This window comes from Pelophylax lessonae (assembly GCF_965119305.1).
Source record: "Pelophylax lessonae genome assembly, chromosome: 9".
Classification (NCBI taxonomy): domain Eukaryota; kingdom Metazoa; phylum Chordata; class Amphibia; order Anura; family Ranidae; genus Pelophylax; species Pelophylax lessonae.
Window position 1 is genome coordinate 209972865 of NC_138776.1, and position 18080 is coordinate 209990944.

The 18080-nt window shown below is 37.9% G+C and overlaps 1 protein-coding gene across 2 annotated transcripts in view; it reads left to right on the top strand.

Moving 5' to 3' along the window:
• Positions 1–18080, top strand: part of NRG3 (neuregulin 3) — a 1290624-nt gene that overhangs the window by 1025830 nt on the left and 246714 nt on the right. Inside the window, exon 4 of one of the 2 annotated variants that reach the window (XM_082267408.1) lies at positions 7455–7478. In XM_082267408.1, the coding sequence (XP_082123534.1) occupies positions 7455–7478 (24 nt within the window). Of the gene's footprint in view, positions 1–7451; positions 7479–18080 lie in introns of both variants that reach the window. The other variant, XM_082267407.1, reaches the window with a different exon arrangement.

Consider the following 18080-nt stretch of genomic DNA (forward strand, 5'->3'; position numbering starts at 1 on the left):
TACATTTACCTATCAATAACATGTAACCTATTTCACTCTGCATTTTTTCCTCTAACAAATGCCGCTGAAATGTGTTAAATGTTTAAATATGAATTTATGCTGTAAATATATATATATATATATATATATATATATATATATATATATACTGTACATATTATTGTTTTATTGTTTAAAATATCAAAGTTTATACAATTCAAATAATATCTAGATGCAGAAAATATTAGGAACATCATAGGGATTGCTATAACTGCAAATGCTAATTGCCTGGCTGCCATGCTGACCTTCATACTTTAATATTTGGAGTTACTAATCCAGAACAAGTTTTCAGATAAGGATGTCTGAATTTCCTCTGACTGCCCTGATATGCATATTTGTTCCAGATCAGTGACTCAAAGTATTGAAGCAGTATCAGTCAGGCAAGTATCATTTATTGATGTATACAGCAATTATAGCCTTTATACAGTATTCCTATAAGGAAAGGTTTATTTCAAGGACTGAAACCCAAAGGGTTGTTGAAAAAGCCTGAATGCTAATGCAAAAATATTTTACTTTTTTCAAATCAAAAAATGTTTGTTTTTTTTTTTTTCCTTGTTAACAATAGTAACCAATCTACCTTCATCTATTGCCTTTCCTTCTTTACTAGGAACTGAATATTTATTATGTATTTTCTGCTACATATTCTTTTTTCTCTTAGACTTTTGTATTATAGCACATGGGTCATTAATGAACATAGCTTATCTATGTTTATGCTGTATTGTTCATGGTAGTAGCATCATAAATAAATACATTTGCTGCTTTCATTCTTAATTAAAGTGTATTCTGAGACAAATATATGAAAGAAAATGAATATTAATACAAAAATATTAAAGCAAATCTCCTGTTAGTTTATTTTTTTGCTGCCTGGTACTGTAGGGGAGATATCCCTTCACTTCCTGTCCCCAAGAAGTGGGTTATCAGAACAGTTGTCCCCGTTAAAATAATTATTCTCACCTCTAATTCCCATAACAATTTTAGATTTCCCATCATTTTCTGTTTCAGTGACTTTGGTCACCTGGACAATTAACCACTTCAGTCCCGGAAGGTTTTACCCCCTTAATGACCAAGCCGTTTTTTACGATACGGCACTGTTTCACTTTAACTGACAACTGCACGCTGTACACATATAAAATTGATACAGAACAATAGGTCAATGATGGGATTATAGCGGTGACATAGGATAATGAGCAAACAATTCTGAATATAAAAATTCACATATTTTATTTAGTACATGGTTAAAAGTAATTTATTTAAAAATTGTTTACATATGCCAGTTAAATGTTATCAGTAGTAGATTGAATAGGTGGTTGTATTGTATTGTCTAATCCCGACATGTTTCGCAGATATTGGCTTCTTCAGGGGATATGGAGACCACTATTGGTCAACAGACTATGAACGAAGCGCAAACATATATACAGCAAAATCAGTTATTAAAATGACAACATGATATATATCATTACAGTTGTATACATTAACATCTTTCTGTATTTATTCATATTCACTCTGTCCAACCCTTTCCAAGCTTACCCAGAAAACAACCACTGCGAGCTTGCTAGACCGTCCACATCTTATGAGGACGGGGACAATGTGTGGCCACAGGAGGCACAAACAGACCAGGCTAGGAAAAATAATATGTAAGAATTAAGTCTGAATACATAGTATGCATATATATATATATATATATATATATATATATATATATATATATATATAATATGTCCAACACTTGGCTGCTTAGCCCTTTAAAGTTACTCACATTTGTAAATGACAAAAGATTTGCGTGAGGGTGCCTAGATTTATGGTAACTGCTACCAGCAAAGATAGGCGAGCTAAACAAGAGAAGGAGAAAGCGGTAATATAATAGATAGATATCATATCAACTGTATAGTATGTAAATATATATGAGCATACTAAAATGCACATACAATACTCAAACACATGAATGCACATATGTATATACATACACGTATTTATCCACACATACAGTATATGTGAAAACATATGCAGTCTGACAGAGCAATGTCATTTTTACAACAAATGACCAGGGAAAACAAACCACTATACTCTTAAGTGAAGACCAATTGAAGGCTCTCCACTGTGAGGGATAAGTGATCGATAAAGCACAATTGCCTGAAAAAGATCTCGTTGTATCATTATATAAGGTCAATGTGTCCCAAAAAATGAAGTAATGTGGAGTAGAGCAGACAACTAATAATCATAATACAGCAGCTTGCTTCCAATCAGTAATTCAACAGAGATATAGTGGAGTATTTTGTGCCTATATGCAGCCTCACAACAATCAAATAGAGTGGTATAGGACATATCTCACCTATTGAAGTATAACAGTGATGTGTAGGTCACCCTCACCATTCCAGCAGAGTGAACTCGGAAAATTCTGGCTGTTTATGTCTCCCACTCTGCCGGCATCTGACATCACCGACTGAGTGCAGACGTGACGGTGCTACCGCGCATGTGTCGAGGTCCGTGATGATCAGCTGACTACATGTCCTACAATAACTAGTGGGATGGCCTGATGGGATGATGCACCAAGGTGAGAGGCGTCGCCTCACTGATGGATGGGTGAGGCCGCCAATGGAGGCAGGTATACCCCAACAGACTGTTCCTCCAACACAGGGGCCTGCAGTTGCATCAGCCAGTGTCTAGTGGTCAGTGTTGGGGGTAACGAGTTACAAAGTAACTGATTACAGTAACTACATTACTTTTTTTGGTAACTAAGTAATGTAACTAGTTACAATACTAATATTGGTAACTACACTACTTTACTAGGCTATAGGAACGCGCTTTCCTGCGTTACCCAAGCCATGCGATACAATCGTTATTTCGAAGAATAGAGAGGGATGAAGTTTATGACTTTTTGTTGCACTTTATGTTTTATTCTGTTTTTTCAGGTTTTGTTCTCATGTTTCCCAAAGCCTGTGTTTATACAATAAACTCTATGCAGAAAGAGTGTCATGTATCTTCTTCTACACCGTCAATTAAGAAAGAGGAAAGTAAAGTAATAAGTAGTGAAGTTACTTTTCAAATGCAGTAACTAGTAAAGTAATCTCATTACAATTTACAGAAGTAACTAGTAACTAATTACATTTTTTGAGTAACTACCCCAACACTGCTAGTGGTCCAGTACCGAGAGATGCCCTGGGCATCTGTGCAGTCACACTTGCAGCTACCACAACTCCAAATGCGAACGGGCATGAGGTCAAACCCGTATGTGGCAAGGCAGCTGAAGGAAGATTGCCGCCATGCATGAGAGAGTGAATGCTGTTATTGATGAAAATGGTACAAATAAGAACATGAACAATAAATATTATATTGCACATACATGGTTGAAATCTAAATTAGACATAACAGGCTACAGTGGGCATAGGGGTAGATATAGGAAAAGAACAATAATACATTGCAAGGTTAAACCTGACAATAGGCATATATGTTTGTGCTTCATTCATAGTCTGTTGACCAATAGTGGTCTCCATATCCCCTAAAGAAGCCAATATCGGCGAAACATGATGGGATTAGACAATACAATACAACCACCTATTTAATCTACTGCTAGCATTTAACTGGCATGTGTAAACCATTTTAATGAACTTACTTTTAACCATGTACTAAATAAAATATGTGAATTTTTATATTCAGAATTGTTTGCTCTTCATCTTATGGCACCGCTATAATCCCATCATTGACCTATTGTCCTGTATACATTATTCCAGGGATGAGGTGCATGATATAGCACTGTCACCCAGCTGCAAAAAAAAAACCTCCATCACAAAATATAAAATTGATTTTTTTTTCCCACAAATAGAGCTTTCTTTTGGAGGTATTTGATCACCTCTGCGGTTTTTATTTTTTGCGCTATAAATTAAAAAAGAGAAACAATTTTGAAAATAAAAACAATATTTTTTTACTTTCTGCTAGGAAAACATATTCAATAAAAAAAATTTAAAAAGTCGAATTTCTTCATAAATTCAGGTCAATATTCATTCTGCTACATATTTTTGGTAAAAAAATCCTAATAAGCGTTTATTGATTGGTTTGCGCAAAATTTATAGCATGTACAACCAGTGACATTATTACAGTGATCAGTGCTTAAAAATATGCACTGTTACTGTACTATTGACACTGGCAGGGAAGGGGGTTAACATCAGGGGCGATGAAGGGGTTAAATGTGTTCACTTGGAGTGCTTTCTAACTGTGGGGGGGTTGCTCTGACTGGAGGAAGACAGATATCAGTGTTTCTGATTAGCTCGGAACACCGAACGGTGATCTATCTTATTTACAAAGGCAGACCGCCGTTCTGTGTCTCGCGGGAATGATCTGCCGTACCCGCTGATTGGCTCCCCCTGTAGCCAATCATCACGCACGCCCCCCCCCCTGGAGCCCCTGCAGGAAATTACGTACAGGTATGTGATTTCGCACAGGGGAGTGCGTTAGTCAGTCGGCAAGTGGTTAAAGAAGGTGGAATTACCAGGTCAGGACACAGACGAATCACCAAATTATAATAGAGGTCCCAACCTTTCCATACTCAATCCATAACTTAAAAACAAGTTTTATTTACCCATAATCTTTGAGTAAAATGTTGTATATTTTGAAATAGAGCAACATATTTTACAAGTGTTCTTTGTACTTTAAGTTGAATATTTACTGAACAAACCATGTTACATGTTTAGCTATTAAGATCTGGGTCATAATTCAAATTGGGATATCACCTGCTTATAAATAATATTGGCCTGATAACATTTCTAAAACTAGAAGAAAATATTGGTCAAAACATTCTTAAAAATGTTCCCTCCCCCTCCTCTTACCTTTTCTGCCTAACTTGTATATAGAATGTGTACTTACCCTTTTTTAATCTGTTCCCGTTCAGTCATGTGATCCCAAAGCTCCAACTCCCCCTTGTGCCAGTGAGAGGCTACTCTGAAGGAGAGGAGAGAGCACCATTGACAGCTATGGGTGCCTATGGGTGATGTCACAACTCTCCTAATTCCAAGACACTTTTGAGCGATCCTTGAGATGGAGCTTTGGGATCACATGACTAGACCAGATTGGCTGAAAAGTACACACATCTTTTTTCCATACAGGTTAGACAGGATAGGAAGGAGGAGGGGGAGGAACATTTGTTTAGGCATAGTTAGACATATGCATTCCACTTAAAATCAAAAAGTGTCTGAATTGCCAAAGGTACCAGCTGTTATATAACCCTCTAAGTCAGGGGGCTTCAAACGATGGCCCTCCAGTTGTTCAGGAAATACAATTTCCAATACAATTCCCAATACAACTACGGCCCTGGAGGGCCGTATTTTGAGGAACCCTGCTCTAAGCTGTGTTAGAAAATCCATTGCCCTTTGAAAAATCTCATACTGTTACTGTCTTAAGGCATAATGGAAAGAGACCAGGAAGTTCTCAAGCTGTAGATGTGTGTTTTAAATAAATATGATGAACTGTTAGCAGCTTTTGTCATTTCTGAGATATAACAATAGTTGTTTTATAAAGAGTTTCTACTGGGTATAAAAGCTAGGACAAAACATTGTCCTTTAGAATTAGAGGATACTTTCAGAGTGATCACCTAAAAATGGGCACTTGTACAAATGGGTACAAATAATGGGTGGTGGGCTCTTCAGTACCATTAGTTCCTAAGAAGTTGTATAAGCAAGGGATGTTATGTGTAACATATCTATCTCCCCCATCAGGGACAAGCAATTTGATATCCTCTTCCTGGGGCACTGGTTAGATGGCTATTGAACTCCTTTCCTGTTCAGTTTACAGTACTAACACCATACATCATCAAGTCATTGTAAATTAAATTGAGAAAAATCAATGTTTTTCAATTTGATTGAGCAACATCCCCATGCTTGATGTGATCTTGGACCTGAACCCCAACCTATTTGAGAAAAGAGGGTATATAGACTGTTTCATAATCATTTGACAGTGAGGGGATCCTGTCCAGTGAAAGTCTTTTGTAGATTTTTGGAGAATTTGATGAGGTGCAAAGACCAATGAGCAAATAGGTGAAACGGGAAGATACAAGCTGAAATATATAATACTGGGCTCCATTCACAGAACCAGATCGCATGTAATATTTAGATGTTTTCCCACATATCACATTGGATCCTGAAAATGTCAATTCACTACTGCTTTATGTGGTGTTTACCGCATTAGGCAAAAACACTCAGTAAATACCGCATAAAACAGGAGTAAAAGTAAATTCACAAAAAAAAAATAGAATGCTTGCGGCAAATAAGTTGTTGCCCCTGGCATGGAATATTTAAGGAATCAGCAGCAGTCAACAACCTGGTTGTTAAGGAGCAGGAGCAGCCGCTACCTCCTTCACAGCTGATGAGTCATGAGATATGTAAAAAAAAAATGCAGGTAATAAAAAATTGAGACGAAAAAAGTAATTTATTTAAAAAAAAAAATGTCCCCCAGTGTAGATCCATCATCAATCACAGTTCCCTCCACTACCAACTCCAAAAAAGGGGAAAAAAAAGCTCCGCTCACAGTAAGGGCTCTCACCATCTGCCATCTCTGCCGTATAAAAGTTTTTAAATAACTAAGGGGCCACCTGGTGATGTCACTGAGTAACCCCACCCCCTTGTGACATTATCGACCCAGCATGCCACTGGTCAATGATGTCACAAGGGGGCAGGGTCACAGGGTGGCCTGCCCCTTAGTTATTTAAGAACTGTCAGAGGGTGGAGCTGGCAGATGGCAGGAGCCTTCGGGTTGTGGTGGTAGGCGGCATGATTGACAATGGATCTACACTGGGGGACATTTGATTTTTTATTTTATTTTTTTAATAAAGGAATTGTCAAAAACTGTCTAATGTCTTTTTACACTACAGGTAAAAATTACAGAAGAGCCTGGCATGGATTGGGGGGGACCCCACACAGTTTTTTTTCTGATGATTCATCGCTGCCCGCTCCTAAACAACCATGATAGTTACTGGTTGTTAAGGATGCTGGCGACCGCCAGCTCCTTAACAACCAGCTAGTGATAGCCTGTGGTAAGGATGCTGGCTACTGCCGGCGGTAAATTACCGCAGGCTTTCACTAATAAAATTCTGCATTACTTCATAAAATGACACGTGGTATTTTAGTTGCATTTTTCAGTGAATACTGAAAAACTTTTTGAAAAACCTTATGCAGTATCTTCCTGCATACTCACTTTCTGAATATAGCCCACCCGCTGTCACCTAACTAGTTGTACTAGTTGTAGTTGCTGTTAAATAGTTCACATATTTCATTGTAAGTGTATGAGAAAAAAAAAAGGGTTATGCTGTGTTTAGAACCTTTTTACCTTCCCACCATATGAAGATTTGTTATATTATTATTTTAACAAATACTGATTCTGATTTTGTCTTTATGTTTTTCTTTTTCTGCATATTCTCCATGATGTAGCAGACCATTTAGGAATTGAATTTATGGGTAAGTGGATGCCATTTATTTATTTATTTTTTAACAATTCCATTTCAGGGTTCAGATTGTGAAACATATTTTCAAGTTATGTTGCTGGAATTGGGTTGTTAAATAGGCTCCATCATTAGAGAATAATGGAGACTGCCATTGCTGAACTATTTCTCTGACTCTCACGCTGATGAGGTGAGTTGTTGACTTCAAACGGGTATAGAGATAAATAATTCTGACAGTTATTACAGCATGCTTGCTCTATGAGTCAAAATAACCTATGCTAGACACCGCCAGGCACTAGTGCTTTCAAAAGAGACACAGCAATGGTAGCCTCCATACCTTTCTCATGACGGAGACACTTTAAAAATCATGAAAACAGAGAAGTATTTTCTCAGTTTACAAACAGTGTAGTCAAAGTTATTCAAAAGTTTTGTGAACACCGATTACACCAATGTAGATGTAGTAGTACAGTATATTATTGTTAACAGTAAGTGTCAAAAAACGATATCTCTCATCTCAATGTTTATGACCAGATACTGTATATTCATTCACGTTAAGTGCATGCCTGCTTAGCAATGTGTAAGAGTATCACTTGTAGATATTTGCTATCATCCAAACAAATGGTACTCTATGTTATGATGCCTTTGTCTACATTTTTGCCAGAAGGACAGTGGCATCTTTGTTCAAGAATCACCTATGGTCGACATCTACTTCATGGACTAAAACCTCAAAACTGTGAAGTCATGTAATTTTTGGTGTCTATTAAGAATTTGTTTCTTGGCCATGTATATCGACATTGAACATAATTTATCTTACTGATGCTGCCTTTTACCTTTGACTGAGACACAGGATTTGCTCCGTCCTGCCTAAAACAGATGGGTGATATCAGTCTTCTAGATACTTCCTCATCATAGCTTTGGCATAGTCACCTAACTGGAGCTTGGGAGGTACTTTTTTAATTTATAAAAGATACTGTTTTTATTCAGACTTGCAGTTACTAATACATCTACTTCAAAGAAAAAGTAAAAACAAGGCAATTTTTTTTTAATATAATAAGGGATAGTTATAACTTCCATAAGTTTTTTTTTTTTGCCATCTGTGTCCTATTTGGGAACTTTTCTGTCACTTCCTGGTTTATAGCCAAAAGTGAGAGGAAATCCTTCTAAAGTCGAGAAATCCCATGCATGCACCAGTGTCCCCAGAATTAGTGCTTTATTGGATGATTTCCCCTCTATCTAAGTTCTGGTGACAACCTACAATTTAGAATTTTCTTTCACTTTCTTTTTTGGTGATTAAAGTAAAAAGGACACACAGAGAGGGTGAATCTCTATAAAGCACAAATGGTAAAAAAAAAAATCTGACAGGCATTCTAATCCATCCCCACTCTTAACAAAACTAGAAAAAAAAATGTTGTCTTTAGTTATACTTTGAAGCATCTTAGATAAAAGATCTATAGTTTTGAAAATTATTTTAAGTTATTGATGCTTATTAGGAGTTGAGCTTAACACCCCCCTGTTCTGTTCCCATCAGAACTCCCGAACATGTAAAGACCTGAGCTGGGAACTCTATTAAAGTCTACGGGACCCAAACTTGAAAAGTCGAAAGTCCCCATTTTAAAGGCTTATATGGAAGTTATTGGCCATAAAAAGGGTATGGGGGCCTGGGTACTGCCCTGGGGGACATATATAAATGCCAAGTGCAGGAGAGCTAGCCTGCCACAGCTGGTCTTTACCTTTTAAAGTAAAAAAAAAAAAAATTCATTTAAATACCTGGGGGTCCCCTTTGTCTGCCTATAAGTAGCACATTGGTACCATGTATAGAACCTGCTGCAGAAAAACTGACATTTATGAAGAAAAAAAATGAAATTTAATTTGTGGGCAATACAATACATTGCCAACAATACAAAACTGTTAAAAAAACGGTGTGGGGGTCCCTCCCAATCCATACCAGACCCTTTGGGTCTGGTATGGATTTTAAAGGGAACCCCACACCAAAATTTAAAAAAAAATGGTGTGGGGTCTCCCCCAAAATCCATACCAGAACCTTATCCGAGCATGCAGCCTGGTAGGTCAGTAAGGGGGGATGAGCGAGCAGACTGAACCTCCTAAACCATAAGAGGCCAAATGCCCTTAACTTGGGGGGTTGCTTTTGTGAGAGAGTATAGAGCACATTTTACCTCTACTCAAAAAAGAGTAAAAGAAAACATAAACACACACACACACGCACACACACACACACACACACACACACACACACACACACACAGTTTTTGATCATTTATTTAAAAAAAATAAAAACAATGTCCCCCAAAGTAGATCCATAGTCAACCGTGGAGCCCGCCGCACCCAGACCCAAAAAAAGAAAGACAAAAAAGCTTGTAGGCTACCACCATCTGCTAGTTCCACTGTGTAAACATTCTTAAATAGGTAAGGGGTGGGGCCTTCTGGTGATGTCATCTGGTGGCACAGCCCCATGTGACATCACCGATCCAGCATACACTGGTCGGGGACGTCACATTAGCACTTGCACGTCCCCATCCATTTCTGGCCTGCCAGGCTGCATGCTCGGATAAAGGTCTGGTATGAATTTTGGGGGGAACCCCACACCATTTTACCAGCTGATGAATCATCCATTGTTAAGGATGCGGCAGCTGGCTTCCTAGTTCACTCCTAACAAGCAGTTATTCACTGTGCCCTGCCCAGTGGTCAGATGCATTGCTTTAGCCAACCAGGGCTTAGAATGCACTATGCAGAAGGCACAGAATGTACTGCGCCGCACAAATTCAAGTATTCGTCAAACGGGTGCTGTTTGGGGCCAAAACTCTGCCTGAAGCGTTCACCCCATCACTATTTAGTAGTATTTTATATAATCTTTGTTGGAGAAATGGTTAGTGACCATTGCTATATGTGTGACATCTTCATAGAAATACAAAAATAATTTATTCCTTTCTGGTTATCTGGTTTTAATAAGACTTCTTTTTATACTAAATCATTATTTATTTCTAATATGTATATACAGTATGTAAGGTAAGCCATCAATATTGCCTTTAAAAATTACAGGATAACTACCATTGTTGTCCAGAGTGGTACCTGGGTGTTGCCTAACATTGTCGCAGTACTGTGAAGTTACTAATTATGCATTTATATATGAAAAATGTTGATGCAATGGTAATTTAAAAGAAATATTGAAAAAAGAGTTTGAAAATACAAAATAATAAGTTACATGATCAAGAAAACTAATAATGGTTTAATATGTGATTGCATATTTTTACTTTTGATCCATTATCATTCTTCACCTGCTCCTCACTCTCTAATATTATTAGTGAGTCCAAATAAATAATTAATCCCCCCTCCCCAACTTTGTTTTTAATCTAACCCCAAAAAATAATCCTTACCTATCCTTAACAGTCAAAAATATATCAGAAGCCTATACTCCATCTTGTCCCTATGCAAAAATAAAAAAGGCTGCCCACCCTTTCACAGCACAGAATCAAACACAAGATATAGATACACTTTAATTGTTAGCTTGTCCACACCAAAATCCAGAACTGGGAAATATCTGACTAACCCAAAAAAATGATCCTTAACTGTTAATCTCCCCAACACTTACATTTAACTTCCAACCAACCTATAATGTAACTGTAACCATGAATCTAACATACAGTACATTCAGACCTAAACTAACCCTACCCTTATATTTATCTACAAAAACACTTTATCATTTTCATTACCTTAAGAAATGTAACCCAAAATCTCATCATGTTATGGGTGCTAGCACTGTGAGAGGTAACAGGCTGACTTTCAGACTGCCATCACTAGGGATAATCTCAGAATTTGGTTTCAACCCAAGTCCACACCAAAGAAACAAGGAAAAGGGTATATTAGCAAAACTCAAAAAATGATTTCTTGAGGAATGATATGAGGAATGAGAAGAATGTGTTTTTTTGCTTCTGACTTGTCTCATTGAGAAGCTACTCTAACCAATCTCTGTGGATAGTGATGTGTTTTCTCATGTGTATGCTATTCAACTTGCTGACGCTTGTACCCGGCAGATACATTGCAGGCAGAGACTGCAGAACATGCCATTGCTGTTTGCAGCAGATATGTTAACAAAGGCTCACACTGCAAAACTCTTTCTATTTTCTGCCTCTTCAAGTGCTTGCATATTGTTCTGAAACAGGCCAATTTCTACCAAACATACACCGGAAGTATACATTTTGAATATTTTGGGAACAACTAAGGATCCGGGGATGAGAGAGGGTTTTGGCAAATGTAGGGTTGTGGTTTTTAAAAGTTTTTATAAATATTTTTTGATAGTTTTTTAAACTTTTACGACAATGCAGGGTGGTACTGGGAAAAAAGCAGCTCACAAACTACTGTATACCACAAAACTCATTTGCCACTGGCCACTTTGTTCAAAGTTGAGGGTTTTAGATTTCTTTAGGAGTAAATTTTCCTATGGCTTATAGATGTTGTGGCTCCTACTTCCACTGATCAATTCTGAGCTGGAATAAAAAATAAGGTTTCTCTGTAAAAACGACCTAAAACAGTTATTTTTTTTCAAGTTGTAACTCATTGTGGTGCTTTTTCTTTATTTAAGCCAACCTAACTGTAAAAGTAAACACAAGTTCAGAGCTGATCGTCAGGTGTCAGCGGTCAATCACTGGCCGGGCCCGGGACCTGGTGATCTGCATGTGCTGTGATGAATCACAGCACAGCCGCGTGGGTGGGTGTGCTCGCGTACCCCCTACCTAGAAATGCAGAATCACTAAAGGATGATACCAGAGTACTAGAGTTCCAATAGCAAACAAATCAAAAGAATAAACAAATCATATAGTAAAGTAGAAAAATAGATACAAAGGTATCAACCATATCCAAAAATATTCCCATATGATTACCACTAGATGCTGTAATGGCCTCCCTTACCAGGATAGATATTTCTCAAGTCTGTCCATCAACATGCTCACCAACAGAGTAGTCTGCTTATTTTGTGATGGGCTCCTTTAAAATGGACAAATAAACCTTATGCTCCAAACAATTAAAGACAAATTATCTGCGATGTGCTGCTGTTTTTTTGCCCAGTCCCACTCTTACCTTTCCCATCATATGATGACCTTATCATTAATAGGAAGACATAGGAAGGGTATTCCTTCCAAACTCTTGACAGACTCCAAAGAGACTAAAAATAGGGAGTGTGCCTAGGCACTGTCACATGTAAAAAAATTGTTATATGGTAAAGATACATTGTTTTACTGATTTGCTTTGCAATATTAAACTGCTTAATTTAATTTAGAAAGCCAAACTTTAGATTTAGACTAAAGATGTACTTTAAAAATTGTAAAAATACGTAAGTGCCTACACATGAAGAGAAATATCTGGTCTTAAAACCGGTGGAAATTCAAAAGGAAAATAGAACAGCAATTGAAACTTTAGAAAATCAGATATTGATCTGACTTTTGTAACAATAAATAAAAAGCATAGAATTAGACTTATTTACAATAAGATGAAAAGAATGTCCTGTACTTCAGGAGTTTTTCCTGCCAAATATTCAGTACTTTTTATGGTTCACAGTTTAAATCAAACAAATTGAACTAAAATGCTTTCCAGCAGGGTAAAAAGAATAAAAAGTATTTGTCATTATACTAAATAATGACCTCAACTGTGGAGGCTATTTGGTGTAAAAGGCTGTATGGCTAGTTCACAAAAGACAGAAAATAGTGTATTGTGTGTGAAAGTCAAGAATGGGTTCTACTTTTGGTGTGCGTGTATTTTTGCAAGATTTTTTTTTTCTATCTATTGTAGAATTAAATATTTAGGGTTAGAATATCCAGCTGGCGGCCTAGGGGTTAAATGTGGAAAAGGCTTTAATATAGTAGAATATAATGAAGATATTATCTTCTCTATAGGTAGTATGAGATGAAATCATCATTACTACTGTCTTTAATTTGGGCTTAGCTACTATTCCTCATACATCATATACTGATATGTAAATGTTAGCATGCCTAGGGTATTAAATATTAATTTAGCTCTTATGCTGTCTGACCACAACTCCACCACATGCCAATAATTGATTAACCCAAACAAGACACCAATTGGAGATAACACCACAGCAGCCCTTTATTAACAAAGTCTAAATAACAGAAAAACATTCAATACAATATGAATGGAGCCCCAGGGTCTTTGTAAGTATTGCTGCTTAACTGAGTACCTGCGAAAACCCGAGAGGTAAGCCCCTTCAGCTGCATACATCCGGCTCTGAGCCAATTACACTAGTAGCTGCAGATACTACCATGAATGACCCCAGTTCACTGTCACTGAACCAATTCATGGTGCAACTGTACCTAAGACAGGTCCCTACCAAGCTACATTTTACTATAAGAACCACCTCCAGGGACCCTAAAACCTGTCAGCTGCTATGACTATAGCAATAATAACAATCAGCGCTATTATTAAAAAAAAAAAAAAATATAGAATTTGTACACAATTGTAAATATATATATATATATATATATATATATATATATATATATTGTAGAGAGGCGACCCCGGGTCACTGTAGGGATTAGCAATTTACGCCTGGTTTTTGCAAAGACAGGCCTGCTGATTGCACACCTGTGGGCTGGGTTCATATTCTTCCCAGGGTTAGCACTCAGAGCTCCCAGTTGGAGATAGCAGACAGGCGGACTCCACCCTACAGACACAAGGTCTGTGTATGTGAGTCAGGGGTGCTCCCAGTTGGAGAGAGCTGCACCCGGCAGGGCTCCACCCTAAAGACACGAGGTCTGTGCATGGGAGTCAGGAGGGCTCCCACCATCTCTGAGAGAGAGAGAGAGAGAGAGGCTTCAGGTGGCAGTTGGAACATACATGTCTGCAGGAGGCAGAGGTAGTCCGCAACAGCCTAGTGCTAGAAGTAGTCACATGCCAGAAACCGTGAATGTCAAAGACTGTCTGTATTGATATTGCTGTCTGAGCAAAGAGTTGGCTGTTGTCTCAGCCTTAAGGAGACAGTACACCCACAAACTTTTTTTCTGAGGAACTGTGTTTCTATGACTGCAAAGATGAATGTTGTTGCCCGTGGCAACAAAGTCAAGGACAATCCTGAGACCAATTAGTAACAAAACAAACTAAATAAACAGTCCAAACACAAAAGTCAGAACAATTGTGTACTCAAATGTATCCCAAGTAAATGAAAATTGAGGAGAAATGCAATATGATATTAGTCCTTGTGTGTATGATAGACACACAAGGACTAATAAATCCAATGAGACAAAACACCACCCCGTGCCTTCTCTTCTCATACATAGTGACAATCCTAATGCTAATCAACATACGCTTGTCTCCATACAACTAAGATTTGCACTCCTTCTCTGTGAATGAACAGACTTAGATCCTCCTAACTCTCCAAGGGTTCATTCGTATATAAAGTAAGGCAGAAGGACAAACATAGTGTGTTCTGTATAAACACATTAATGAAACCCCGTTAAAATAGTACACTTACAAAAAGTTTAAAATATAAGTGCTTTTCAAAATTATATTGTCCAGCTCACCACCTTACACGGTGTGACTCCAATTTGACATCACTTGCTTGAGGAAGACTTTTGTGTTTGGACTGTTTATTTAGTTTGTTTTGTTACTAATTTATTAATGCTATGCTACACTGATATATACAGATTATTAGTTGCTATGACTATATAGCTCAAACTATACTTAAAACTATACTATAAAAATAAAAGCGCTATTCAATTGAAGTTTTATCACATTGCAAACTATATTAGCTGCACACAAGTGTGAAAAATATATTTGTACTGCATTTCAGCACTACTACCATGGACAGCTCCTCCACACTGCTGCTGTTCTATATTTTTGTGATGTGAATGAGATCAGCCTAGGACTAGCATGCACAAGCTTTTTGGATGCATTTAAGATGCGTCTAAGGTTTGTTTACATGCACTTACCATGCATTCACAATGACTTATGGGGAAAATAAAAACACAGTTCAAACTAAACTTACACTGACCAGATCTTACTTAAAAAGCAACTACTGTATGTAGAAAGGAATATGTAGACTGATATTGCTAACCCCTATCTGAAACCTTTAAAGCCATTGGATAATCATAAAAGCCAGTAACTAGCATTTTTTCCTTTAAATTTACCCCAAGGTTATCTTCAAACTAGAAATCTTCCATTTACAGCAGATTATTTTCTTCAGAATGTCCCAGGAGCCCCAAATACCAATGCAATCTGATATACAAACAGCTTCATGATCATCATGTCTGATCCTTCTTCCAGCAGCCTTCTAAACCTTACTGTTGAATAGTGAGGCTGCCAATCACACCGACAGGCCAGTAATAAAGCTTAGTAATTGGGCAGGAGGGCAGTGTATTTGTGTCCATATTGACAATGCCAGTACTTGGTGATCATGGTGTGCTCAGCAGAGAGTCTATTGAGAAATGCATTCACCTTTAGGTGCTTTCTCGAAAATAAATTATGAATTTATAGTTTTCGGCCTCATGTTTTCTAGAATATTCAACATATGGAAGGATCTAAAAGTAGAATTGTAAAAGTAGCATCTGAAATAAATTTCAGGTAAAATTGACATTAACAGCCTAAAATTTTTTTTGAAGAAGTCGATCCCTGATGTAATGAGTAGGATGGGATCTCTCTGTCTCTCAAGAGCCTCACCATGATGGGTGATGGGTGAGGGGTTCAGGGCAAGCATCAATTCGAATCTGAACAGCGCCATTCACCCAAATTTGCAGGGCGCTCTGTGGGATGTTCGCCCACTGAGCACCCCCCACAATGCACTGCATCCTAACCCCTAATTGGCTGAAGCAATGCAACTGATTGCTGGCTGTTAAGGAGCTGGTTGGGAAGACCCAAAGGTCTGGTATGCATACTGAGGGAAACCTCACACCAAAAGTTTAAAAAAAAAAAAACAGTATGGTTCAGGGGGGACGCTCGCCCCCCCTTTCCTGGCCTGTCAGGCTGCATGCTCAGAAAAGGGTCTGGTATGAATTCTGCCTTTTTAAAAAAAAAAATGGCATGGGGGTTGTCCTCAAAATCCATACCACACCTAAGGGTCTAGTATGGTTTTGGAGGGACCCCCACACCGCTTTTTGTTCACCGGCAATTGTTTTTTTTTTTTTTTTCAAAATACATTTAAATTTAATTTTTTTCTTTATATATGTCAGTTTAGCTGCAGCAGGTTCTATACATGGTACAAATGCATTTTTTTACAGACAGACTAAGGGGACCCCCCAGGCACTATATTTAAAGGAATTTTTCAGTTTTATTTTTTCACTTTAAGCATCATTTAAAACACTGCTCATTTTTAAAATTTTTGCATTGATACATGTCCCTCAGGGCAGTACCCAGGCCCCGAACCCCTTTTTATGGCCAATAACGTGCATATAAGCCTTGAAAATGGGGACTTTTGATTTTTCAAGTTCGAGTCTCATAGACCCCCAATGTGTTTTGCTCCACCCCTGGGGTTTTTACTTATGGGGAGTCCATCCCCATTAATAAATAATAAAGCCCTGGGGGGCTGAGCAGAATGAATTGGAGACATGGCGGGGGTGCAGGCTGAGACTGCCACTTACCATCGTACAGTGGGTCTTGACTGAATGTGCAGCTCCCTGGACACCCAGTCACTTTCTACAACTGCTTGGAGCATAAGGGAGCTCACTTCCCGGCCAGCACTCACAGCAGTGGGCACAGAACTTTTTCCCCATACAGCCTGAGTGGCTCATACACATATCCTTGGTTTGCATATTGTCGTTTTCATACTTGGAGTTTTGGACTGTGCATATTTTAATTTATTTACACATAAGGATTTTACATGTTTAAGACTGTTAATCGGCCTATTAGTTAGATTTGGTTAAAATCATTTTTTCCAAATATGGAGAGCGCAGGAGTTGAACAATGATAGCCTACAAACATTATAGCATCACTTTAAAAGAGAAATCCAGAGGAACCTGTAATAAACAAAAATCTGCAGGATGTAATTTCTGACCTCCTTCTCCAATGATAGTTGCATGGCTGAGGCTGGTCTCAAGACTTCCTCATGGCCTGGAACAGGCATTCACATCAAGAACATTAGAGTTTCTTTTATACATATTTTCCCTGGACAGCTAGCTAAAAGTACTGAAGCTAATGGATCAGTATAACAGCCAGGAAGATGGTATGTTCATAAAGCAGCCTCCATGATTCCAAGCTCAACCCTATTCCTCCTACTTCAAGCAAAGCACAGCAGAACACTGGGGCAGAAGGGAAATCTTCCTGGACTGTTTCCATTTAGGGACACTGAATAGGTAACTGGCTGCTATTTACAGATTACTCATGCCTTTCCAGACTTAGCAGTAACAGGGTTTCTAGAGTCCTTTCAGTTATACAAGATCTATCTTTACTCTGGCTGCAGCCAATCCTTTTTATGAGGCAACATAGTATAAATGTTATATCATTATAAAAATTTCAGGAGTTAGATTATCAATCCATCTTGAAAGCTCATTAGCTATTAAAATGCAGTGCAGGCATTAGGTATGGAAAATTCAGTTTTGAACTCATGCGGTTTTATCACATTTTGCACGCCCTACTGCTAGAACATAAAATATGCAAATATATG